This window comes from Chiroxiphia lanceolata, chromosome 6 (assembly GCF_009829145.1).
Source record: "Chiroxiphia lanceolata isolate bChiLan1 chromosome 6, bChiLan1.pri, whole genome shotgun sequence".
NCBI classification, from domain to species: domain Eukaryota; kingdom Metazoa; phylum Chordata; class Aves; order Passeriformes; family Pipridae; genus Chiroxiphia; species Chiroxiphia lanceolata.
Window position 1 is genome coordinate 41515368 of NC_045642.1, and position 27765 is coordinate 41543132.

At 45.4% G+C, this 27765-nt stretch overlaps 1 protein-coding gene across 1 annotated transcript; it reads right to left on the reverse strand.

Annotated features, from left to right (window-relative positions):
• Positions 1-165: 165 nt before the first annotated feature.
• On the reverse strand, positions 166-27188 carry NEK9 (NIMA related kinase 9). Its single transcript, XM_032689882.1, has 22 exons — positions 26904-27188; positions 25552-25729; positions 22519-22574; positions 21572-21642; positions 17604-17709; positions 14542-14673; positions 13501-13611; positions 12869-12933; positions 11929-11979; positions 11006-11198; positions 9649-9793; positions 8469-8669; positions 8005-8051; positions 7039-7194; positions 6546-6654; positions 5850-6011; positions 5303-5473; positions 5028-5087; positions 4285-4475; positions 3966-4130; positions 3071-3283; positions 166-2684 (listed from the first exon to the last, which is right to left on the reverse strand). Exons 1-22 carry the CDS (start codon positions 27093-27095, stop codon positions 2562-2564), a joined length of 2898 nt encoding a protein of 965 aa, XP_032545773.1. The 5' UTR covers positions 27096-27188; the 3' UTR covers positions 166-2561.
• Positions 27189-27765: the final 577 nt, after the last annotated feature.

The following is a 27765-nucleotide window of genomic DNA, read 5'->3' on the forward strand; positions in this document are numbered from 1 at the left end:
AAAGAACCTGCAAGCCTCTTGGCCCTCTTTCTATATAAGCAAAAGAAAATAATAAAAAACAGAATGCCATGAAGCCAGCTGACTATATGCATATTTCCCTTTACTCTTTTGGGAAAAAAACCTAAAAACCAAAAAACCCCAAGAAAAAGACTCCAAACACAGGGGTATGAGTTTAAACATTTATTTAAACAGAAACTCCAAACCACTCCACCCTTTAACCTTTCAAAAAAAGACAATGACAAACTAGTTTTCAGCCAGTGTCAGAGCACACATAAGTTGTGTTCCACTATAACAACTCAGGAGCAACACTAGCAGGAGACCAACACATATGGAGCTAGCACTGCATGAAGGGGAGAAGCAAAAAGGGTTTGAAACTGCTCAAAGGCACTTCTGCCCACTTGCCTTTCCGTATTCAGCCCGAGACGAAAGTGCTGGCTTTAAACTGCTTTTTTTGTTGCGTAGCTGGCTGGTGTGAAATCTGTGGTCTGTAACAGGCACAACCTGGATAGCGTGAATCCTCTAAGGCACATATGAGATTGCGGAGCACAGGGCATCCTCTGTCAGGAACCCTAATCCTCCACTAGATCCAAGGGGAATCCAGTCTGTGCACCTAGCTTCCCAACTGCAGAGCATTGAGAAATGAGGATAGCAGTGCACTGCAGGAGAGCGACTCCCATCAGCTTGGTGCTTGCTTATTGGACATGGCTCAGGCTCAACTCTTCATTCCTCAAAGGCACTGCTGCAATGTGACCAACAACCCTCAAGCCGGGACCCTGACCTGAGAACTGGCTCCAAGGCACGTGGGGGAAAGGAGGGCAGAGTCACAAGGGCAGCCAAGCGCCGTGGCCGAACCAGGGTGCCTGACACTCACACCTCCCAGGAGGGCTTTCCTCCTGTCCCGCCTTTGGTAGCAACAGACAGGCACACTGGTATGATCCTCGCCCTGGACACTGCACTGGAGAGAACGCACTTGATTCAGCTCCAAGACACTAGCAATAGGCATCAAAGAAGTATTTAAGGAGTTAAGTTACAAGCAAATGGTTTGGTATCCACCTCTAGAGACAAATGGGGAGTGCTGAATTCCCCAGAACAGTCTCTCAAAAGAAGTCTAGCAGAGGTGACAGGATAACCACCTCCAGTAGACTTAAGGCAATTCTAGTAGCATGCCATTGACGAGTATGTTTTAAGCCTGATGAAATCACAACCCCACTCTCACAGCAAAGGTGAGAGGAACTCAGGACTCCTTAGAGGCTTCACGTAAGGCAGGGGAAGCTAGCTGCTCCCAGGGATCCTACCAATCCCATAAGCTTACTAGAAAGTCAGTTTGCTAACAAATTTAAGGGGAATAAAGTTAACCTCATTCTCTAACAGAAAATGAGGAAATCTTGAGCATCAGACCATACCTCTTCCCATCTCCAATTTTCTTGGGAAAGCCTCTCACTTTTTGAAGGAAGGTGAATTCCAGACAGAGATTTGATCATTCACGGTCATCGGGGAAGGCTGCATACTGTGACCACTGCATTAATGACCTATTCTGGGTAGGAAACGGCATTCCAGCTTCATCAAAACATTTCAGTGGAAAAACACAGATTCTTCCCACACCCACAGAGAGTGTAGGCATAGGGGCTGAACAGAAAAGAAGCCAAGCAGGGAGCAGCTACAGGCTCGTGCCAAGAAACCAGAAACTCTGGCACCCAAACCAAGTTGAACAGCTGGAGCAAAAAATGGATAACTTAGTCTGAGAGCCAGACACTTGGCATCTGGTTGGGAAGCAGGTGGTCTGAAACCAAGAACTAGAGATCCCACCTCAGACAGTCCCTGCTACTGCTGTGGGAAACGGCACCTGATTCACTCATCTTGGTGCATTGCCTGCAAGTTGGAAAGCCCTCAGCGCCCAGAACAAAGCCTTTTAAACTCTGTCTCTACAGACCAGTGGACACAGCCATATGACCAGAAGCTGTGCCTCGAGGCCAGGGGACATGCTGTCTACCATTACCTCCCTAAGAGGAACATCTCCACTGCCTCCAGAATGAGACGTTCGCTGGTCCCTCTGCCCCTGAGCAGAAGGAAGCAGCCTCACTGGCAGGGCCTTACCATGTGGTAGGGAGAGGATCTTAGCCCTTCACCCCTCTGAAGGGAAGGTGGCGAGTGTTAGGGTTCAGCCAGCTTCAGTACAAAACATGTTTCCTCCTCTCATCTAGAGGTGCAGTGATGAATACTGGGGTCCCAAAGGCAGCTCCCAGAAAACAGTGAAACAATGAAAGGGCCACAAGCTGCTACTGGAGCCATTGCCATAATGGGGCCGTTCTGCCTCACGTGTAGAATTGACAGATTAGGTATACAAAGAGGAGCTGCTGCTGCTTCAATCACTGAGCTGGCCTAGAGCTCAGGGGCCCTTTCCCTCTCAAACTCACTCCTAGTTCATATCAAACGTACATGGGTGCTGCTCTGGAGCCTCCGGCCTCGCTCCTTGTCTGCGAGTGACCTGAAGCCAGGAAAGCCGCTCTCTGCATTCGGTTAGTGTGCTGTGAAGTTAGATGGATCCCAGTGGGCTCAGGAGACTAGAGGCTGGAGCGGCACGAGTCCGTTCCCAGGAGACACCAGGAATCTGAATCCAAGTCAGGTTTCGGATCCACTTCCACCTCCTCTTTGGCTGTCTGTGTTCCTTTGGAATGAACCTCCACCTGCCAAAACACGCAGCAGTTGCCCAAACAGTTCTAGGACTAGCTGCTAAAAAGCTAGAAGTTATACAAGGTAGAGTTTGTATTCTCCACAGCCATTGGGGACTCTCTGACTACCCATCCCTTCTCATGAGGAGATACAAAGAGGAATCCCAAGTCCCTCAAAGAATGGGCTGTCCTCACAGAAAACTCCTTCTTGGCTTCATTCCTGTTTTGCTACTACCAGAGGCAGCATCAGCAGCTCATACAAGCTGCTCAGTCCCCGTCTCCCATTCTGCCCTAGGAGAGGCGGCTGTTAAGAGCTCCTTCCCTCTGCACAGCCTCCACAATCTACACAGGAGCATGATGAACCTTGAGCATGGATGTGCACCCAAGTGACGGACGCTCACCTGCTGCATTCCCTCTGTCCCCCTACAGAACTGCTGGAGTTGGGCGTTCAGACGAATGGTTTCCTGCTGCAGCTTCTTCTGATCTTCCAGACACTGTAAAACCAGGCCTCGGAGGTGCGTCACCTCCACTTGCAGAGCACTGCACATGCAGCCTGCCACAGGAGATGCATCCTTCCCTTCACCACACGGCAAGGTTGGACTCAGGCAAGTAGGCTGCAGAGACATGGAGGGAAGTCAAGCCAGATTTGAGTGCAAGGCCAAGAGCTGTATATGCCACAGGAAAAAAAACGTGCCCAGAATGTCATCCCAGCTTGTTTCCTGACTTCCCAAACTTCTAGTAGACAAGGTTAGCAAGCTACTAGTCATTCTATCTTTAGTACAAAATCATTAGCTTCCTCCTTTTACTGGGAAAGTTGTTCCTGTTCTCCTATCACCAAAATCCATCTGGTTTAACCCCCTTTCCCTACACATGGGATCTATGCCTCCTCTTGGCACAGAAAACTCCTGGAATAAGGTAGTTTCACAGGTTGTAATTTCTCAGTGATTTTCTATATCAGTTCTTCCTATCTCACAGTAAATTCAGCTTTCTAAATTTCTATCTTCTGGTAGGCTTCTGGGCCCTTGGCTTCTCTTTTTTTTTCCAATTGCATTAACGACATTTTTCCACAGAACTGGCCTCATTACTTTAAATCTGACCAAGCCCCAGCATTGTGTTCCAGATATTTGTGAACTGTTCTCTTTGCAGCATCATCTCTGATTATCATCAGCCCTCTTTTCTTCATCCAGATGAATTAGGCCAATCTAACAGCCTCTTTCCAGCTCTCCCCATAATTCAAACATTGCCATTTATGGTCCCCAAGAGCTTTTAGCCAAGCATTCACTTGGATAACATTACCCAGGGCTCCGTTTTGGGCTTGTTTAATCCAACAGGTTCCTCAGAGGCTACTTTGAGTCCCTGAAGTTTCTGGTAAGGAAGAGTCTCCTTCTCAGGCTCTAAAGATGCCATGCTCAGAGGAAAGGGGCTGTCAGGCATGGGGATGAATTCAGCATTCTCCAGCTCCTGGATACACAAAAGCAGCACTGTTAGGCCTTGCCAACTTCCTGCAGCTCGTTTCATCTTCTCAACAAATGCACCAACACCCTCTTGTGGTTAAAAAGGCAGCAAGGCCTTAAGGGCTCCCCATTTTAAGGCATTTCTGAGACACCACCGTTACCTTCCGCAGCCAACCAGGGCAGGAGCTGCTGTCAGCACTGCTGCCTCCCTTAGCTTCTGAGGTGCTGATCCAGCCCCCCAGCTCACGATCAGCTTCCATGGTTCCCCGAAAGCCTCCACTGGGGTTCGGAGTTTCTGCTTCCTGTTCATTATCCTCTTCCTCTCCTCCTCCAGTTGTGCAGCTCTGAGCCACTAGCAAACAAGAGAGAAAACTTTATACTTTTCCCACCTCTGCTATTCGTGCTGCCAAACCCCAGCTGGAGTAAAGAAGATGCATAAATTTGTGCTGTAGAGTCATGGTGAGGGCACATGATAATGGTGTCTCCCTCGACACTCCCTGCAGGCCTCCCCACATGGGCTTGTGTGAAGCAGTCTTTTGCAGCTTCTTGGCCCCGGCCATCCCACAAGTCCCAGAAACTGGATTCCAACTCTCCAGCAGCTACCTTATCAGCTTCCCTTATCAGCTCCCTTCAATGAATTCCTCTCAGCTTTTCCTTGTAAAATTGAAGTTCCACAACTACAAAGGCGTCTCTGCACCATGTTCTTTCTCCTCTGTTTCAGTTGCTGCTTTCTAGGCTTTGGGCCCTCCCTTCCCATGTACAGCACCGACTTGATTTCCTCCCTTTGAGCTCTTCTGTGAGGCCTTTCAAACACAGAGAAACTATGCTGCAGTCCCAGACTGCATCCACTCAAACTAATCACTGAAAGGACTTAAACTACAGCTCCCCAGGGCAGGTTACTCACCAGTACCAATGGACAGGCCACTGCTATTGGATCGGATTGTTTTAGAATTCAACACCTTTTCTGCAAGGAGAGAAGCATGGTTTCAGTTAGAGTGCCACACAGAAAGAAAGACAACTCCTACAAAGCCAGTGTTGCTGGCCTATAGCTCGGAGCAGCTTCCCACATTCCCCTCAGCAATATGGCCTGTTCCCGAGCAGGATTTATACTCTAGGTCCTTGCAAGGGATACATCATCATAAACAAGATCCCAAACCTTCATCCTAAACTTATACTTACCAACAATGATGATGGTGTGCCAGCCACGGCAGGACAGGTCTGGAACGTGATGCAATGATCCAAATATTGGTCGAGGCCACGAGGTACAAATATCTGAGCCATGAGCTCTCTCAGTCGATGTCATTGCCAGACGCCCATTCCCACCGTTACCCCAAGCAAAGATATGGTTGTCTGAGGAAAAAGAAATTCAGAGGCTCAATTCCCTCCCTCCTTCTTGGCATGTAATTGCTGTAAGGATCAGTCTCTCTGCTGTTAATGCTATCCCAAAGTATCTAATCCATCAGCTCCATTTTGCCAGTGGAAGAACAAACCAACAACAAACCTAACAGGCAGCCACTAAGTCAGCACTCTGCAGTCCCAGGGACAGCAAATACTCGGTGCTGCACTGAGACAACTAACGGGGCAAGACAGTTCCATTCTAGGAGTACTTATTTATTTCAACACAGTGCCGTGGGGGTGGTCTAGGAAATGCTCAGTGGGAGCCAGTTAACCACCCTGCAGATCAAGCTTAAAGTAACCCACCACAATTCGGCAAAGACCCACTCACCGTCAGTAGCAGCTATGGTGAATTCATCTCCACACGAAACCCTGATCACCTGCTTACCCCCCAAGGGGCCTCCCAGCAGGTTAATTCCCAGGTGCTTCTTATAGTCCCCAACACCAAGCTGTCCGCACTTGTTGGAACCGAAGGTCAGGAGGCGGCCTCGCTCTGAGAGGAAGAATGAGGAGACAGTCACAGCAAGGGCCCGACGTCAGAAGCGGCCATGCATACAGAGAATGAGCAACAGCCCATGACCAGGAAGGACTCTGCTGAGCAGCCAGCCAGGCTGGAAGGGGACAGTGCCAGCCAAGAGGAATGGGTTCAGCCTGGAAATATCTCCCCAGTTCCTTCTCCCACTATTTCCTTTTTCTGATGCTAGGTGTTGAGACTCCTCACAGCCCTCTGACTGATGTCACTTGGGCGAAGCCTGACTTGGTCAAAAATGTTTCCTCCACTAGCCCAGAGCATGAGTCTTCCCAAAACTTTTTTTTCCCCTTTAAAAAACGGAAGGCTGACGTTGCTGCTTCAGCTGGCCAGGTAACAACACTGCTGAGAAACAGGAATCTTGGGTTCCTGGAGCAGGCATGAGCCTTGCTACCAAGAACACAACCCCCAGTGTGAATCCCTCGGCTTCTGTCAAGGGCAAAGTTGATGCAACATAACTCAGCAACCAGCATTCACTTCATAACGCAGAGGGCTCACCATCAATGGAAGCTGTGTGTGTCTTCCCTGGAGAAATGGTACGGATCTTGTAGAAAGACAGCTGCTTGGCCAAAGTGAGGGAAGTGGCATATGGCACCTCACAGTATGTCTGAGAAAACACACGTGGGTAAGCACAGAGTGAAAGATAACACATTTATCTGCTAAGACCTCCTCAAGTAGGTCCTGGTAGACCACAACATTAAACCTAGACAGTCCCAACACAGGTATGGTAAAGAACTGCCAGGATCCATATCGCTGGCTAAATCACCAGAGAGCAGCGCACTCTGTTTCATTACCTCAGATCTGACATAAGCCCACAGGGTAGACAGGAAACTGAGGAACAAATTGCCCCTCCTACAACCCCAGTATCCATTGTCTTGGACTGCAATTAAAAAATTGGCACGAAGCTAATGAACGCTTTGTCACAGGACCTCCATTTCCCCATATAATACTGACTGCTGGGAACTGCAGCCAGGGATCCAAATGCACTTACATCATGGTTGATTATCCCTGATGTGCATTGATTCAGGCCCAGCTTGTTGAATTCGTTGAGTCCACATGCCAAGACTTTGCCTGTCTGGGTGAGCAAGAAAGTTCCGTCACAGCCACAGTGAACGGACACAATGTTTAAGGTCTTTGGAACATCCACCTATGTGAAAGAAACATATCCCAAGAAAATAAAAATCCCAACACCTACTACACAGGAAGCTGGCACATGGAAAACACACAGGGTTAAAGCAGTGGTACAGCTAGTCTGGACACTGACAATAACAAATGCAGTTATTTTGAATGAAAGCGTAAGAAGATCATAAAGTCTGTAGCATACTGAAACTCTGGTCACAATGTGGAAATTCAAGGCAGACATCAGTGACCAGCACAGGAGCCAGAAACATAGGCATCCTGGTCAGCTGGGGTCTACAAGCACCAGACCTAGTTAGGCAAGTAGGGCTGTGTCTGTGCTGTGTGGGTGTGATACTGTGCTTCTGGGTACATCTTTATAGGTTTCTAAGCCCCAATAGGTTAGAATACTTCAATTACCCCCAGCATTGTATTTCAACAGGGTTTTACTTTCAACTAATCTTTAACTCATTAGGTCAAATTCAGAGACTCCCAGCAGCTGCACTGCTGTGAGTTTCCTCTACAGCCCCCAGGTATGCCATTTGGTATTTCCCACTATGATTTCCACAACATCAAGCTAGTTTTTCTAGTTCAATCATGGAGATTCATAGCAATGAAGCTCTAAGTCATGATGCTGTCTGATTTGGGAGTGGTATGCCCCTCTGCCATGATCTCTACAGGGAAATGAAGCAAAATGAAGTGAGGAAGCATAGTTAAAAGCCTCACAAACTCTATGGTACCTCAGAAAAAACACTTGAGCCTCAGAGTTAATATTTCCAAACAGCAACTAATTTGGATTTATATTCAGGCATATTTTGAGAAGAAGTAGTTATAGCTCTACCTTCTGAGGGGTGTAGTGGTCTTCTTCTGAATCCAAGCCCAAGCGCCCTGTGTGAGTGGGAACACTGCAGTTAGAAATGGCCTCACAAAGTGCCCATCCCATCCCTAAGAACTGGTATTGTCTCCGCACAGTCCCAAAAGAATCTCCCTACAGAACTATAAACCTGCTGCCTTACATTCAGCATCACCCATCAATCCTCAAGGGAATCCAACCCCACTCATAGAACCACTGTCCTACACACAGGGAAGCCAAGAGGCACCCTAGAGCCTCCCAGAGCAAAGTCCTAAAGGCTCAGTCTCCAGATCCCTATTTTTACACAGAAAGAAAACCCCAAATAAACAATGTTCTCTTCCCCCAGGGGATACAGGCAACCCTCACCCAGGTGCCACACGACACACCTGCACCAAGCCACTTTCTGGGCAGGCAGGTCCAGTGCCTTCAGGTTTCGAGGAGACTCTACCTACCGTACTCTCCACAGCCCCATGTGTACACTTCTCTGTTCCTGGTCAGCACTGCCACGTGGTTATCTCCACATGAGACTTGCTCCACAGGGTTAGTAAGAAAGAAATCCAGCTGCAGGGGCTCAAGCACTTCAGAGCCGTAAGCCTTGTCAACACCGATGCATCCATAATAGTCTGAGCCAAAGGCATACACTTGGCCCTCATCTGAAGGACACAAAGGAAAGCTTAGTCAGCACACAGAGCTTGTGTTGGGCTGCATATTAACCTCTTAAGACATGGCCAGAGCAACCTCTTTTCTGCAATCATCCTCTTTAGTGCACAAGCATGTCATCAGGATACTAAGGAGTCCTTTTTTGGTCATGTTAAGATGAATGATCTTACATGACAACCTGCAGCTATTTCAGTGTCAAAAAATCTTTGGTTGGACCTGCCAAGTTCGTTAATAGAAACCCACAAATTCATCCTGTGGCTCCCTATGTCACTTCACCACCACACAAAGCATCTAAGCTTCTCTCTGTAAAATCTCTGCTTTTCCAGCACTGGCAAAATAAACTTGAAACTACCTTGTTGAGAATCATTTGCATGAGTAAAGCCAGATTCAAATTCCTCCATAAGAGACACCACAGCTAACATATCTCTAAAACTATGAGCAGGGTTAGAACTAGAGGCAGCTTGCAGGACTCAGGCACTCTGAACTGAACAGCAAATCCCAGACACACATCATCTTTTATCACTGGATGATTCTTTCCCTACACAGTCCAAAAAGAGTTTGAAACACATCTACATTCTTGATGGCAGGCTATTTTGTCTTTAGTATGAGCATATATGGAGGCAACATGTTCACTGGTAAAAGCAGGGACTCTGCACAGCCACAAGGAGCTGTACTAAACACACAGCTTCATCACCAAAAAGGAGCAAGCACATCCTTAGGAAAACACCCATCCTTCCTGGGAGTCAATATCTTCCTCTGTGTAATAATGTTGATCTATCTCAAATATAATAATGTTAACGCTATCCTCAAAACTGAGCGATGAGTAACATATTGGGCTTTCTCCATTGTGCACAAAGCTGCTCTGCTACTCTTATGGTGAAGGCAAACACCTCCACAGCACTGCAAAGTGAGGGGACTTGTCAATGCCAATGCATCCATAACAGTCTGAGCTGAAGGACTTCCAGCTCTCACCTGTGATGCACACTGTGAAATCATCTCCACAGGACACCTGGCGAATGGCTTTTCCCTGAAGCTTCTCAACATGTTTTGGCTGCCGGTAGGAAGCTCTGTCTCCATGTCCCAGCTGCCCATGCAACTTGGTGCCTCCCTGCATATTCTGCAAGACAGAAATATCTGGTGAGGTTACATATCCACAACCCCAGAGATGGTGCCAGTAGTTACAGCACCTCAAACAAACAACAGAAGACAGCAAGGAACATGAGAAAGTGTGGTAGCTACTCTAGGGAAGAGACTATGTGGCACAACAGCAGGCAGTGTTCTCAACGGTAGCACAGGCTTCCAGGCAGTTATGCACTAACAAGGAGTGATCCAGTCTCAGGTCACCAGCTGGGGAGGAATCCTTTCTCACCTGCAAGGCTACAGAACCCTCTCTGCTGCAGGACTGAAATTCATCCTTCAGCTTTTTGACCTACTTTTCTAAATCCTAATGGCTGCAAAGAAATGCATAATGTGAAACAAATGTCACTGAAATGGCCTGACCTAGCAATTATGCTGGAAAAACAAACCAAATAGTGTTGAAACTAAAACTAAAATAGTAATAGCCAGATGAAACTTTTCAGTGGCCATTCCTGCAAGGAGATCCAGCAAATTACTTCAAGTTCCTCTCCTCCCATTTGGATCTCTTTCTTTTCTCACTAACCTACCAGTATTTTCTAATCTGTCTTAACAGATTCTGTATAATCAATACAAAAGCTCGTGGAAGCCTGGAAATACAGAATACCTCCATGTCACTGACCATCTAAGCCTGAGATGTTTCAAGTGTTGTTCAAAATGCATTATATGCCAACACTTTTAACTCACTCTAAATTATTACAGAACTTCCATTCATCATAAAAAGCAGAGTTGTTTAGTATAAGACATCTTTGCTTTCATCCACAAGTTGCCTCACAGATGACGTCCATATTACAAAAAGGTCACTCAACCCACCTATTCTGGTCTTGGAAAACCCTCCTCAAAAACACACAAAGCCAACAGAGCATCACAAAGCCTCCAGTGCATTTCTAGTAGTCAGGAAAGGAATGAAGTGATGTTTGACTTAGTGTTTGGGCCTACAAGACTACTACCTACAATCCTCAAGTGCACAGTCTCCAATACCCTTCCTGTCACAGTGGAAAACTCTCCATAACCCACTTGCCTTGGGAGGCTTGGGTAAGTCCCAACTCAGATGGCCTCAGTGTCCCCTACAATCAGATTTCTCACTTTCCAAGTTTCCTGCCCATCTGATTCTGAGAAACTTGTGAATGATCAGCAGTGGACCTGGACTCTCCTTTCCCACCCTTACCCCCTTCCTGCAGTTTCTCTCACTTACCACCCAGGTGTAGAGCTCCTTCTCCACTGTCACCACAGCGAAGTGAGTGTTACCAGCACACACCTGGCGCGCACTGCAGCCACTTTTGATGGCATCCAGCTTCTGGGGGGTGGACTTACCACCCCCCCAGACATACACCTCACTAGTGCGCGAAGTCACCACTGCAATGGGAGCCTCGTTCATGGTACTTGACCTGCACAAGACCCCCCCGATAAAACACACGTGCTTTTAATAATGAGTTTGCATTCATTGTCATCACTCATTTTCCTACTGTTGTCTAGCAGTTTCCTCTTCACAACCATTCATGGTTTTTATTTTCACAAACTGTTCTTCCAACAAACTGAACAACCCATAAACTGGGACAACTTCACATAAAGTGCTCAGACAGTGATAGTACTTCCAAATTTATGAGGAAAAATTCGTCAAATTCTATCTGACAAATAACAGAAAACCAGCTATACATGTCACAGAAGCTACCTGCTTCACAGAGCAACTCTGCTTACAGTTCCTTGCTGGGAACTGTGGAAAACCTCTGCTCTATCAAGTTTTATGGAAGATACTTTAATAGTCAACATTTGGACAGTCATATTCCTCCTGCTGAAGGGTATCTGTGTGAAAGTAGTGATCTACATTACATCTTAGATATGTAGAATGTAAAGATTACCTCCTCAGTAGTACAGGTTAGAGCTGGATGGGACCTGCTGAGGTAAGGCTCCAACCTTACATATTAGCAGGATATAAAAGGCAGAGTAAAACATGGGACAATAACCATGTAACATGTAACTGTGTCAAATTCCTGGCATTCAGTGATCTTCTAAACTACTATTCCATTACAGTTGTCTCAGGCTAATACTCGGAGCAAAGTTCCTCTCTAGGGAGCTGTCTCTCCATACTTCCTTTCAAACACATGTCTAAATAATTACCTTGGTCGCTTATTTGGCCCATTAAGCAGTGTGACTTTCTCTTCCATTTCCCTGCCAAAGGAGAAAAAGCATTTTAGGAAACAGCAACATTGCCCAATGCAATTTACTGACAGGCAGCACACACGGACTGCTTTCCTTTCCAATAAAATGCTGCTCCCTCTTGGAGGAAATGTGGCAGCTGTTTACCAGCTTGCAGCAATACACAGTAACTAGGGCAGAAGTAATGTACCACACAGCCAACAAACTTTGAGAAGAGCTGAGGGCAACAAACTACATATGTAACAGAATATGGCCAACTAATACCCATATTGCACAGGAACAACCATAAATGGCTAAATATTATCAGGATTTGGGCTTCTAACAGTGCAGACAGCAAGACCAAACTCAAACTTTGCTGATCACAAAGTAAAAGAATATTGGTATAAAGGACAAAGTCTGCTGTTCCCAAAGCAACCAATGTGGGATTGAAACAGCCCAGAATTATGGTCCACCTTTCATAAAAAGACAGTGTGTGCAGGCTGATGGTCAAACTAAGCTAAAATGGGCTTTCAATGCAAGTCTCTCCCAAAGGGGGAGGCAACAAAAGGAGAAAGTGAGGGCCTCTATACTGCATGATATTTTGAATACATATATTCAAAATGGCTTTTTCCGATGACCATAGGAGGATCTCTGAGACCCTTCCTTCAGAGATTTGAAGAGAGGGAACCAGCATTCCTCAAAAGGGTCTCAGAAAAGAATGCCTCAAGGTTCTCAATACAACAGTTTCCACGACAAAGGATGTAGAGACCTTTCCCACCTTACCCATGCACCAACAGAACATCAGGTCAGAAGACAAGACTGTAAGAATGCACTCCTCTCCTAAAGAGGATGAAGTACTTCAATAACTGCCTCCTGTTTTCCTTGACACCCACCCAGGTTTCAGGCAAGACCATCTGATTACCTTCTGCGTTTGCTGAGAAGGGGATGTTCAAGCAATTCATCTGCAGTGGGTCTCTTCTCTGGGTCCTGAAAGAAGGAAGCAACCAGTAATTCTCCGGGAAATACTCATAATCTATAATAAAATCTTGGTCCAGAAGACCTCATTCAAGTCTGCATGGACCTCCTTTCCTGACTACCTTCAGAAGGGAAAGGAATTAATTAAAATATTTAGAATTAATAGGGATAAATGCCATGGATGTGCAGGAGGGACGTCCATGCTCTGAAGGTACTATGTTTGCTTTCACAAAATTAATTCCCCATGGAAAGGCAGAACCCTAAGAGACTACTGAGATGATACTCCCACCTTGACAGCACTGCATTCAAAAATAAGTGTTTCTGCCAGCCCATTCAATAATTGTCCTCAGAGTAAAGCCCGCAGCCCTCCAGAGCCTGCAGGACTGAATGGCACCTTGAGACAATGCTTTCAGAGGACTGGAGAAAGCCCAGCACTAGTGATGCCTCAGGCCTCACAAAAATTACCCTGCATCGACAACCCACATGCTGAAACAGGCATGTCATTCCCCTTCAGCCCTGAATTCCATGGCTGAGGCAGCTGGGAAGGGGTGTCTGAAAATTAAAAAGTATTTCACCAACCTGATCAAGGCAGGAATTCACCATCTGGATCAGCTCCCGGGAGTAGACAGTGGAATCGACTTCCATGGCGCGATTTCCCTGTACAATCTTCACACAAAGGTTCAGGGGATTCTAGGCAGAAGCCAGAAAGCAGCCATAAGGGAATTGAACTGGACAATGTGTCCAATGGGGAGAGATGCTATAGACCACCATTATTTTCTTCCTCCATCTCTGATCAGGACACATCTCTCTTCTTCCCTGCCTAGCAGGTTCCCTAGAAACCTAATTATAACTCCTGCAGAAATGGTACCTCTGATAACCAGGACTCAGTGGCAAGACTCAGCTTCCCACCAAATTCTCCAACACTGCAGGGAGGATAGGTTTCTCTCTGCATGGAATCTCCTATGCAGCATATTGAGAGAAAGTCAGGGAAGGATGGTATTTTCACATCGTGTCTTTCAGGGTTACAAAATCTTGCATTATGGCAACGACCAGCTTTTCCCATCTAATGGCACAAGCTGGCAAATCACATATGTCAGCCAGCAATGCTCCCTTTCACCCTCCCCATGCCAGCTTGACCAGACATTTCTTGCAACCAAATTTTGAGAAAGAGTAACAGGATTAGATCCTATAAAATTTGAAGGCGGGAACTTTTTGCTACAGAATGCTACACAGAAAATTCACAGCTAGTAATGCAGAAAAAGCAAGAAGACTACAATCACAAACTTTCAGCTTGTAGTGAGAAAGATATTTCATGCACAACCATGATACAAATTAGCACATTTTGTATTCTGCATCTGGTAAACCTGGGCTGCAGACAAGGATGGGTTTGGCAGAAGCCAGAGAAGCTTCTGCATGAAGGCAGAAAGGTGATCCGCACGAAGGAAAATCATGCAGGCATTTTCTCTGGCTATAGCTGTCACTCTCGGCCACTGTTCCCTTAACCAGCAGATTTAAACAACAATGAAAGAAAAACATGACTTAAGAAAGCTATGAGCCAAGTGTGAATCTTAGGATGAAAAAAAATAAGGTTACTTAATCCATCCTGGTTGGCAGACTTACAGTAGCATCAAAGGTCCTCTTCAGAGTAAGCAGCTCAAAGATGACACAGCCCACAGCCCAAATATCTGATTTGAAGTTGTATTTCACACCCTGGCAGAGTTCCGGGGACATGTAATATGGAGTTCCCACCAGCTAGGAAAAATAACATTTAAAAATCAGAAGTGACCCAGCAGCCTTCAATTCAGGAGCTCTGTATCCATCACATTCACACAGGACCATAAGCATCTGAGCTAGACAGTGCTCTGACACAGCATTGAAGTGACACACTCCACCAATGTTCTGGAGGGGTGGGAACAAGCACACTTCTTCCCTTCTTATCCACAAGCGTGTTCCTGAATTTCTTAAAAGATCCTAAACACCTCTTTGCTCAGATCCTGATGTGGTACATATTTCTCAACAGAGCAGTCATGAGAACACAGCAAGGACTTGCCCCTCTCTTAAACATATTACATTTAGAAGTAATCAGGGCCTTACATACTGACCAGGCATACAGAAACTCTAACAAGAGGTTGAAGGAAAAGGTAGCCAGCAAAGCTTTCAAATACAGATGTCAGCCTATGGCTATGAAGCCACTCTGATCACAAGACACTACCAAGATAAAAGTTGCTCTGTCTCAGAGGTGTTACTTTTGGGTCAGTATGTAGAAAGCTGGGTGGAGTCTCACCTGAAAGGCTTTGACTTCAGAAGTGGTCATTCCTGAACAATTGGTGTAAAACAAACACCCCCAACACACAAAATCCAAAACCCAGCACCCAAATACAGAAAGCCTCCAGGTACTGCAGAAATAGTGGCATAGCTCAAAGTCACAAGGAGACACAGAACACACATGGTAAAGGATGTAAGAATGAAGCTTCCAGATGAATGAAGCTCATTCCTTAGCAAGGAACTAGACAGAAAAATAAAATGAGGAAGACACAATTTAGAAAAAGGGGAAATATTTATAGATGCCCTCTTTTCAACTCTCTCAGCAAACCTCCAAGGGCTACAAAGCCTTTGCAGTTCACTGTTTACCTAATGGGCACTTTCAGAATCTGCCATCTCCCTTCCATTTCCTGTTACAGGGTGTGATAGCTACAGAGCTCTGTGAGTCCCAGCCACAGGAAGGTTTAGAAGCCCAGACAGCTGGAGTATCACATAGAGAACTAGGATACTGCACCCAAATCCTTTTTAAGCCAAGGATAATGTAAGCTTTCTATAAGACACAGACATATTTTCTCTATCTTTCTTGGTAAATGGGAGAAAGAATGATAAGTTAAGAAATCAGTGTTTAGTAAGCAAGATGTAAACATTCTACCAGATCACAATTTTACGGTTACAATTACAAATACTGACAACATGTTTTGCACTTATTTCCCAAAAAATTACTTCCAGCCTGCCACTGGTCATTAGATCACAAATTGAACAACCAGCCCAGAACATGGCCAGCATATACAGAATGAAATCCAGCTGAAAGTGCGTAGTTCAAAATTTTTCATGTGTGAAAAAGGAAAAAAAATGCTCGTGGGTGTAGGTGTAGATGATCACAGCCAACACAGGCAAAAACAAACCTTGAAATTCACAGCACAGACCACATTTTTTCTGAAAGCCAGAAGGCCATGAAAAGTGTGATGAAACAGAAGTGGTTTTGCTGCAGTGCAGCTCAGCGACGGCTTTATGCAGTAGCCTTGAATTACCACTTACTGTGCAACTGCAAAATAGTGCTCATGTTCTGAAGGAGGATTGGCAAATATTTAACTATACATCCTAGCAGAACACCAACACCTGGCATTAAATCTAATAATACAGCTTGGTAAGGGGAAGTGTGAGTTGGCTTGTGTCCCAAACTATAATAAAGGCCTTTAGGAGATAGGAGCTCCAGACAATGTCTCCCTTTCCAAGCCTAACGCTCACTACAGAAATTAATGGAGCTGGGAAATCCAAGCTGAGCCTTTCAGGTGCCTGCAATACAGCTTACCCTGTGTCATAGCTCTGGCTGTGAAAATGCTTTCTGGCAGGGTCTGGAACAAAGAAAAGCTTGACAGCCTTCTGGTAGAATTAATCTCTCCTACAAAGCTTTGCCCCCCTCCAGCAGCATTACCAATAAACCATACACCTGGTAACCATACCAAGCACTGTAAGCACCTTTCTTGCTTCTTTGCAATTCAGTTCAGAGACTGAATATTAAGGAGATAGGAGATGTGCCTATGAAACAGGGCAATGTCAGGCATGCACATCCAAGCTATTTCAGATCCACCTGAGGCAAAATTTACCTGTTAGCCCAGTATCATGACAAAACTAATTTTATTTGTTAAGCTGGCCTTAACTAGACCAGAAGGAGTGCACTGTTCTGATGTGACTACACTGTTGTCTCTGTATGTTCAGCCAGCACTGCCTTCATATTAAACAGGTTCACCTTTGGAAGTACCATGCCTAGGGGAAAGCAGGGCAGTGCTCTCTAGCACAGCTACACTGGCACCATTCTGTGCCCACAGAGGCACCTACCTTTAGTCTACTGCTGCTTTGCAGAGAGACAGACCTCCAAAAGGTAATCTGGGAGCAAGGATGACTGCAGGTTGTAACACATCCGCAAATATGCCAATGTTAGTGAGATAAAGTTAGGAAGTGAAGTTGTAGCAAGGTGGGGGTCAGTCTCTTTTCCCAGGTAATAAGTGACAGGACAAGAAGAAATGGCCTCATGTTGTGCCACGGGAGGTTTAGATAAGATACTAGGAAAAATTTCTTCACTGAAAGGGTGGTCAAGTACAGGAACAAGACAAGAAAGCAGCTGAGTCACTGTCCCTGGAAGTGTTAAAAAAAAAGTGTGGATGTGGAACTTGGGGATGTGTTTTAGTGGTGAACATGGCAGTGCTGGATTAACAGTTGGACTCAATGACCTTAGATGTCTCTTCCAACCTTAACAATTCTATGATTCTATAACATTGAGGGAAATTGAAGGGAGAGGGAAAGGAAAATAAGAGAAAGCAAGCAGCAAGAATGTACAGCATCCCTGGTCTTCTGCAAGGCATGCAGAGATGAAAGAAAAACAAAACTCAGTTTGTGTTGTGAAGAAGGCAGATACTCACAGTCTCAGCCATAGAGTACTCAGAGTTCAGCTTCTTTGCCAACCCATAGTCTCCCAATTTAATCAGGTTTGCTTTGGTTAGAAAGATATTTAATGTCTTTATATCTCTGAAAGTAGAAAAAGAAATGCAAACACTCAAATATATTTCCAGAGTTCAGTCTTCCACACATTACTATACCTTCCCCCAGAATGAAGTACTTGCTACTCTGCCAGCACTTGCCTTCACACACACACACACACACACACACACACACACACACAGAGAGAGAGCTCTCCAAAGGCAATTTTACCCCAAATACCAGGGCAGTAACTGCAGTTATACAGGTTTTATCACATTTCCCACACAAATACAACATAGTTTAAAAAGCTCAGTCTTCAGAACCTATGTAAAGGCCACAGATCAAAGATAGTTCTTTCCCCCCTCTCAGTTTCTTCTTGTATGAAGGTCATGAAGCAGGTCTTATTTTTCCTGGTTTTATAAATAGACCCAAGCCAGAAGTCACCGAGCTCACTAAAAACATAAATGTAAGTATGAATATGTATGTATGCAAATATAAACACACACACGGAGAGTGTGAAACAGATGCCACTCTAGAACTTAAGCATAACGTCCTTACCCCTCAAGAACAGCTCTTTATAACATGACATAGGATTCTAGCCCATGAGTTGGCAGGGCTGATTAAGAAGGCTTTAAACTAGGTTTGAAGGGAGCAAGGGATAAGACCAGGTTTGCTAGAGATGAGCCTGGGGGCAGCATGCCAGTGTTGGGGATGAAATGGATAGCCCAGCTGAAGTGCATTTACACCAATGCACACAGCTTGGATAACAAACTGGAGGAGCTGAAAGCCATTGCGCAGCAGGAAAGCTATGACACAGTTGCCATCGTGGAAATGTGGTTGCATGACTGAAGTGTTGCAGTGGATGGCTATAAGCTCTTCATAAGCGAGAGGAAAGAGAGGTGTTGTGTTGAGGTGGCTCTGTACATTAGGGAGTGTGTTGACTTTGTAGAGCTGAAGGACAGTGATAAGGTTGACCGCCTATTGGTGAGAATCAGAAGGCCAACAAGGCAGACATTCTGGTGGGAGTCTGTTACAGACCACCCAACCAGGATGAAGAGGCAGATGAGATGTTCTACAAGCAGCTGGCTGACGTCACAATCGCTAATTTTTGTGGGAGACTTTAACCTGCTAGATGTCTGCTGGAAACCTGACACAGCAGAGAGGAGGCAGTCCAGGAGGTTCCTGGAATGTGTGGGAAATAACTTCCTGACACAGCTGGTAAGCAAGCCTACCAGGGGCAGTGCCTGCTGTTTCCAAACAGAGAAGGGCTAGTGGGAGATGTAGCGGCTGGAGGCCGTCTTGGGTAGCAACCATGAAATGACTGAGTTTTCAATTCTTGGTGAAGTAAGGAAGGGAGTAAACAAAACCTCTCCCTTGGACTTCTGGAGGGCAGACTTTGGCCTTTTCAGGACATTGGTCCAGACAGTCCCTGGGAAACTGCTCTTAAAAACAAAGGGGTCCAGGAAGGCTGGACATACTTTAAGAAGGAAATCTTAAGAGGTGCAGGAACAGGCTGCTGGAGAAGCTGGCAGCCCATGGCTTGGACAGATGCTATCTTTGCTGGGTTAAAAACTGGCTGGATGGCTGGGCCCAGATAGCAGTGGTGAATGGTGCCACATCCAGTCACTAGTGGGGTTCCCCAGGGCTCAGTATTTCAGCCAGTCCTGTTTAATATCTTTATCAATGACCTGGATGAGGGGATTGAATGTACCCTCAGTCAGTTTGCAGACAACTCCAAGTTGGGTGGGAGTGTTGATCTGCTGGAGGGCAGGAGAGACCCTGCAAGGAGGATCTCGATAGGCTGGATCCATGGGCTGAGGCCAATGGTATGAGGTTCAATAAGGCGAAGTGCCAGGTCATGCACTTCAGTCACAACAGCCCCATGCAGTGCTCTAGGTTGGGGGAAGAGTGGTTGGAAAACTGCCCAGCGGAAAAGGACCTGGTTGGCAGCTACGGACATAAGCCAACAGCGTGCTAAGGTGGCCAAGAAGGCCAGTGGCATCCTGGCCTGTATCAAAAATAGCGTGGCCGGAAGGGCCACAGAAATGATTGTCCTCCTGTACTTGGCACTGGTGAGACCACACCTCAAGTTCTGGGCCCAGTTTTGGGCCCCTCACTATAAGAAAGACATTGACCTCAATGCTGGAGCATGTCCAGAGAAGGGCAACAAAGCTGGTGAAGGGTCTGGAGAGTAAGTCTGATGAGAAGCAGCTGAGGGAGCTGGGGTTGTTTACCCTGGAGAAGGCTCGGGGGAAACCTTATTGCTCTCTACAACTACCTGAAAGGAAGTTGTAGCCAGGTGGGGTTGGCTTCTTCTCGGAGGAAACTAATGACAGGACAAGAGAAAATGGCCTCAAGCTATACCAGAGGAGGTTAAGGTTGGACATCAGGAAGAATTTCTTCACTGAAAAGGTTGTTAAGCATTGGAATGGCCTGTCCAGGGAAGTAGTGGAGTCACCATCCCTGGCATTGTTCAAGAAACAACTGGCCATGGCATTTAGTGATGTGGTTTAGTTGATATGGTGCTGTTCAGTCAAAGGTTGGACTCAATGATCTCTGAGGTCTTTTCCAACCTTAATGATTTCAAGATTCTATGACATACTATGCCCAGAAGACCAAAAGGCTACTGTCCACAAAAATGCTGAACTCCAAAATTCATTGAAAACACTTTCTCCCCGACAGAATAATCTCTATGTAGTTTCACAGATCAATATAAGAGGCTGTCAATGGAGAGGAAGCCCTCACTGTATGACATGCTTCCCATGGCCAACACTTCATAACACTCTATCTTCCTAAAGTACCATCAGCAACTTCCAAGTGTAAATCAGGATAACACCAAGTAATGCAGCACTTCGCATTCATCCACCCGGGGCATCACAAAGTACTGGGTTACTCTGACAATGTCTGCAGCAGAAGGAAATCACTGCAAACGTTTAAGTAACTGCTCAATTCCTTATTATGGAAGGATTCAGGGCCACGCATGCCCAGACATGGTAAGCAGGAAATCACTGCAAAGCAGAACAGACATGACATCTGCTTCAGGTCAAAAACTCAGGTGCTACTTCACTGAGTATAGGACACCAACTCTTCATTAGCAAGGCTTGCCAATTACCAAAGATTCAGAATGGCAGCAACCAAGATGCTTTCCTACACAAAACATCCTCACACAGCTATGCCCGTAACTTAGTGCAGCACACAATCCAACTGTGCTGGAAGTGGCTGTCTACATGCATGACACTGCCCAGAACATCATAGCCTCCTTAAAGCACATATAAGCCATGAAGTTTACTGCTACCAAACACAAAAGGGCAACAAAAAAGGTAATTAGCTACACATTAAAATCTCAAGAGTCACTGTCAAAAAAATTACCACTACCAGCTAACAGACTGGACTACTTCCTTAAATAACATGCCAAAGAAATAAGATTCAGCCAAATGCAGGACAAATCTTTGTATGGGTTATATTACAGCAATGCAGTAACGCAAAGTTTTCATCACTGTTATCCTCCAGGAATTATAGAGGGATACATATTGCCTTGAAGCCATTAATTGTGAAGCAGGTAGGAAGTACCTTTGGCCTGTGGTAACTGCCCTTCCTACCCACTTTAGCAAACATTATTTGTGTGCTATAGCAATAAAGGGCAAATTTACTTCCTTCCTATATGGATAAACTCTTTATTCACAAAGCTGCAACTCCATTTTTAAATACAAGATTTCCTGTACCTTTAACACAAGACAGTTTCTAGCCCAATAAAATGCCTTTACAGAAGTGATACTTAACATCTAGGTAGTCCAACTACACTTTGGAGAGAAGCTCAGTGCTTGCTTTAAACATAGAAGCAAAGGAGTTCTTCGCTCACACACATGAATTGCACTGGTTACCTCAGTTTTGCTGCATTTGCTTCACTTACCTGTGAAGAATTCCTGCTCGATGAATGCAGCTCACAGCTGATGCAATTTGAAAGAGATACCAAACCACCATCTGCACAGATACGAATATAAGTATTACGTGAGGCTCAAAAAAACACCCCCCAAAAACCCCACCACAAAACCCCACATGTCCCTGTCACACCTGCCACACTGAGGCACAGCAAGAGGGTCTGGCCATACCATTTAGATGCTCTTTCAAGAGTATGAAAACTTAGAATTTCCTGTTTTGGAAATCTCTGAAAAGGTATTCCAAAAGGTCAGTTGTGCTACTGCCATTCATAGTGTCTGTCTTGACAAGTGTCGCAGAATTCAGTAAGTGAAAAGATTTGGAAATGACAACTAATGACCACATGGGAAACACCTACAGTTGTGCTCTCCAAAATATGGATTCTGACCATTTAATATTGTCCATGAGCCAGAAAGCCTTAAAAGTCACTATATAAAACAAGTAAGTGTAATCATTATTCACCTCAGCATGCGATAAAAGCAGACAGCAAAAACCCAAGTTTAAATAAAATAAAGAAAAAGAAAAGAGCAAGAAAGATTCAAGGAAATTACTCTGAAAAAAACCTACAAAACAGTTAAGGAGGGAGAGAAATCAAGTACCAACTAGGAAGAAACACAGAAAGAGGTTTTAAAGTTAAATGTTTGCCAAGATGTTAAGGTGATGAAAGCCTGCTCTCTTTCATTATTCCTCCTTTGGAAATATATACTTCTTACAGACAGTCAAAAAGGAAAATAAGAAGTTTTGGACAGTCCGTAAATGCTCGCAATATTGAACATGGGAGGAAGGGTGCCAGCCCCCAGATAAACACAGAAATTCCCTACCAGCATTCTGGAAAAAATTTTGTAGAAATACTCAAATAACCAGACAGATGCCTAGAACATTAGGTCAGCCCCTCTGCTCCCTCAAACCAGTCCAAATTACCTCTTCTTCAAATAACTTGTCTTTCTGTCGCAGAATCTTATCGTAGAGGTTCCCCCCTGTAATTACAAGTTAATGAAAAAGATAGAGAGGTTAATGGCAGCAGTTACTTTGCTCAAGTGCTGCTGGGAATACTCAAATCCCCTAAGAGATTTGATCAACCACTACAGCTCTCTCTCAGCACTCTTCACTTAAACTGGATCGGTACTCACAAAATTAAGTTCTTCCATCTAAGAACTTCACTGGCATATTTAAGCTTAAGCAGAGATGATTCTTTAACACCACCATTTATACTCTGAAAAGAAAATCAGTAAGCTAGGCTAGTAGTCCCTACTTTTTTACCTGTAAGTGCTTCTTGGGGTATGTAAACATGTACAACCTGTACATCAAATCACGTGAGATGGTCCTTCTCAGCATTATATATAAATAAATAAAAAAAGAGAAATAAAGCAATTTTAAGGTCAGAGTAGTCCCTGGAAGCACCATTTACTGCCTTTCCCGACTTACTGTCCAGCTCTGACCTGCCTCTCTTTCATCTGCCCTGCCAAATACATGGATGCAGAATTCACAAAGCACTGACAACAGCAGCACCACCAAAGAATCTTCAGGGCACCTCATAATTTCAGACAGCAGACTGAAAATCAAGGACAGCTAAAAGAAACAATGCTGAGGGCTGCAGGTAGTGAGACTGTCAGATCAGCATCCAACCAGTAAATCCCAAATCTCTGATCACATCCTGTTGCTATTCCAATTCCCAATTATCATATATTATGTCCTAACAATAACAGATCATCAGGACCTTTCCCATTCCCACAGGTATGGTGCAAGACAGCTTTTGGCTGTATGATTTCCATGGGCCTGTCAAGCGCTCCCTGGCCAAAGCAGATCACAATGGCTCCTTTGCCTCCTTGAGGAACTTATTTCAGACTTTCCTGTTAGGAAAATGTTCCTAATTAACATTCCCTTCACTTAATTTCTTCTCATTCAGCTTTGCTATAACTTCCCAACATTTCTTTTTTCTGCCCTATGTTCACATTTGCAAACTATCTACAAATCACTCTTCACATTCATAATTTAACCAAAATATTCACGTCTGCCTCTTCTTATGAACCTCTTTCCTAGAGATTCAGACTATGCAGGCTTTTAGTCAATTCTGTTCCTCATCTCTCATTTTATCCCATCTTTTTTTGCAGCTTTTCTGAACCAAAGAGCAGCACGATAGGTATGACATTGCCAAAATCCTACACAAGGAGTCAAGTTAGCTCCTGACTCATATAACCAATACACATATACAAAAATCAAATTCATTTACTATTTGTTTTATCTAATCACATCTAACATTCTGACATATGTTATTCTCTCTTCAACGAATGTATTTTATAGGATATTTCTTCCCAAATCTCTTTCAGATGTATTCACTGATGTTGTCCCATGGTAAATCCAAGTCTTATGGTACCATGATACACATGGAACTAAAGGCAAATAAATCAATAACTTGGTTTCCTGCTCTGTAAAATGGGGGCAACATTTACTCAAATTTGAAACTATTTTCTAGATCTTCAGAAGAGATGTGCCAGCTAAACAGTAAAACCTTTGGATTACGAGAAGTGTCTGACAGTGACTAGTCTAGCCTTACTTTAAAAATTACTCACAAATTATCTTGGGCTTGTACACTGTAAAAGAGGTCACAGAGACAACTATTAATGTACTGGCAGAACCATTATGCATAAGTCCAACTAAGATTCCCTCTTTCTCATGTCCCTTGTTCGGTACCTTAAGGCAGTGCAGCCTCTATACTCATCTCTTGGTTATTATCCTGAAGTAAAACAGCTTAGAGCATTAACAAAAATGTTCACAGACATCAGTCCTAACCAGCTTCTCTCTGTGCCCTCCAACAAATTTATAATGGCCCCAAGCATGCAGTCTTTTCAGGGCAGATAAGTAACTCACATAGAGAGAGTACCCCTAAAATAAGAGGTGCCTCAAAGAACTAAGATTCCCCTACTGGACTCCACCCTGCATAAGAACAAAAAGCAGAGAAGCAAAACCAGCTTTAGCCAACCAGGGTGTTTAACACCCTTCAAAAAGACTTTGCACAACTCAACCTGTGCTCCCCAACCTGTTCCAGTGAAGACAACCTGTCTAAGGCAATAACAACAAGATGATAGACTTTTCCAGCAAAAACAGGTTCTGCTGATGAGCCAAAACAACGCAGGCCCTATACGTACACTGGACACTTCACTAGGGGAGCTGTGTTACTCATCCAAATAGGAACCACACTGCAGTTCTAGACAGGTATTCTGTTCCAGCAGTATTACCTGTATATGACCTCCTCTTCCTGCTGTCTAACAGCGGTTGCTAGTCAGAACCTCATACCAAACCCTTCTATCACTCCCTCCCAGCTGGGACTGTTTTCCCTGCAAACTCCAAACACCACCATTCGAACTGGTTTTGGATGGAATTTTAAAATTTTCTCCACCACCAGAAGGACCCAGTTTATTGCTGGTTTTTTGTCTTGTTTTGTTTTAATAGTAAACGTAGAAGCTGAAAGCAGAAGACAGGAAAAAGTCCTGATTGCAGTGTGACAGAAGATTTTTAAGTTTTGATTTATAATTGTCAAACTATAAACCTATTTAAGTGACACTACTGCAAAAAACAGCCCTGCTCTGTACTGGCTGAGAGGCTCAATTATTCTCATGGTCTTTCCCCACTGCCCACCCAAAACAGCATAGCAAGGTGCACGACAAGTGTACATTACCAATATCCCACTTCTTCCACTACATCAGCCATTCAGAAGACTCAGAAAATCACCTGCAGCCTGAACTGGCTGCACTAACTACTGGATTTCTTTTTTTGGCACCTGAGACACAAATCAACAGGGTTCTCAATCTCTTTTTAAGGAGGTACACAGCAGAATTCGCCTCTACTCCTCTGCTCCCCAGAGGATACCCCCAGGGATACTCCCTGCAAGTTCTACAGGAAGGCGACCCAGAAATGTGGCAGGTGCCTCTTTGTAAATGGGAGCAGGGATCTCACCATTACAGTACTCCAGCTCAATCAGCAGCGTGGTGTTATCCATGAAGTGATTGTAGTATGCGATGATGTTCTCATGCTGCAAGAGGGCAAGGATAACGATTTCGTTCAAAGCATCACGACGCTCCTTTTCTGACAGCCGGGTCAGGTCCACTTCTTTCCACACTACAAGTGAGTCATCCTGAAACACAAAAACATCTTTTAATTAAAAACACACTGCTCTGAAGACAACAGTATGTGCCTTTATAGCAGGAAATTAAAATTTCAGGGAAGGTAAAAGACTTTCTTGTCTCTTACAGATTTCACACAAATATTCTTCACAACATAAGTTTTGAGGTTTGCTGTTTGTCATTAGAAATAGCAATGGCTTGAAGCCATCTTTCTAGATGGCCAACACTCACTTCAGGGGGGGGGGAACAAAAACAAAACACCAAACCAAGGGAAAGACATAGAGTTTGTTTTATTTCAATAAAAACTAAACATACTCCAGTTCAATAAAGGGAGAACAGTGTATTTCCAACCTTATAACTGCAGGATATTGTACAAGACCATAAGCTGTCACAAATACTACAAAGAAAAAAAGCCTAAAGAAAAAAATCCAACAAGGAAACAAGAATAAATTTAGTTTGCCCTTGTTAGGCCCACCCACACTGTCAGCCATGCTGAGTGATCTGTTAAGTGAACAGCTTTCACTTAGAACTGCCCAAGCCATGACACCTCAGGGTGGCCAGAAAAAAAAAAAAAAACAACTTCCCTTGGCAACTAAGTCAAGCGCTTTTCTTTGACAGCCGCTAAAAACCACAACTACAATTGAAACTGGATGGGATTAAACCACTTGGGAGCAACAGGAGGACTGGCTTTTCAGCCTGTCTCCCCTGATTATGCTGAAACACTGAGCACGTGGGAGAGTTACCTGTACGAGATGCCCCCACGTTTTCTGTGACTGGAACAAAACACAGAAAAATTAGGAGTATATTAGCATCAGAAGAGTCTCCACATCTCCCTGTGAAACTTCAGGGGACCGAGAGACTGACAGTGCTTAAACGTGCCAAACCCCAGACCCTGTGCCCCTGGACACCGAGGGCTGAAGCTGTCACTTCGAACCCGGGGTGTTCCCAGAGCGGCGCCGGGAGCTGTCACCGTGAGGGCTGCCGGTCACCCCAGGCGGCTGTCGGTGTCACCCAGGGGCCTGTCGGTCACCCCAGGGGCCGAGCCTCGCTGCGGTTCCTCGGGCACCGCGGCCTCCAAGCACCGGACTCTGGCGACCGCCCCGCTCGCCCTGACAGCGGCCCCGGGCCCCTTCGCAGGGGCGGCGGAGCGAGGCCCCTCTCCCGCCGCCGGGGCAGCCCACCTACCTCGGTGCGGCGGTACAGGGTGGCCTCGCCGAAGGCGCCGCGGCCCAGGGTGCGGATGGGGATGTAGTGCAGCTCCTCCTGCTCGCCGGGCAAGCCGCCGCCGCCGCCGCGGGAGCCGCCCCTGCCCGAGGACTCGCTGCCGAAGTCGGAGCTGATGGAGTCGCAGTGCCGCTCGTACTCGCCCAACGACATGGCGACGGCGGCCCCGCTCGGCCCGGCGCTCCCTCAGCGCGGCCCCTGCGGCCCCACGGGCTCCATGTCGGCTCCCGACGACGACCCGGAACCGCTTCCCGGGGCCGCCGCGACCTCCCCGCTCCCGCCCCGCCGGGCCGGGCCCCCGCCCCGCCCGCAGGGGACCCGGAGCGCACGGAAGCGCGGCTGGAGGCGGCCTCAGTGCCCCAGGAGTCAGGTGTTCATAGTTATTTTCTTACAAAGCTTTTAGTAATAAAAAGCTGTCTGAAGTAACTGATTTATATCAAAAAAGTAATTACTGTTTCTTATTGTACAGATGATATTTTTTGTGTTTGCTTAACTGTGCTACACATAATATACATTACTGAAAAATAGTTGGCACAAGGGAGCACACACACACGGATAAACACCACGACTGTATCCCGTGGACAAAGATCTACTGGAGAGGTGAGGGCACCTGCAGTGGGTAAACATTTCACACCACTAATAAAATGCAGTGGTGTTCTTCTCCGTGCCACTCACAGTTCATGGATTCTCTCTCTGACCAAGAAATAAACTGAGAGCTTCATAAATATTTTAGCTTTGGAACTGCAATAACTTCTCTGTCATAAAGAAGTATTAGCAATCTTAATCTTAGAAAAGTGATTTATTTTCTTCATAGATTATGCAC

Bases quoted from the DNA above. Each gene is read 5' to 3' on its own strand.
- NEK9 (XM_032689882.1), bottom strand. From the start codon at position 27,095: ATGTCGTTGGGCGAGTACGAGCGGCACTGCGACTCCATCAGCTCCGAC. The intron at 7,195-8,004 runs GTAGAGCTATAA...TCTTTCACATAG, and splicing joins ACCACTACACCCCTCAGAAG to GTGGATGTTCCAAAGACCTT. The intron at 4,131-4,284 runs GTAACGGTGGTG...TTGTGTATCCAG, and splicing joins GCCCTGGTTGGCTGCGGAAG to GAGCTGGAGAATGCTGAATT.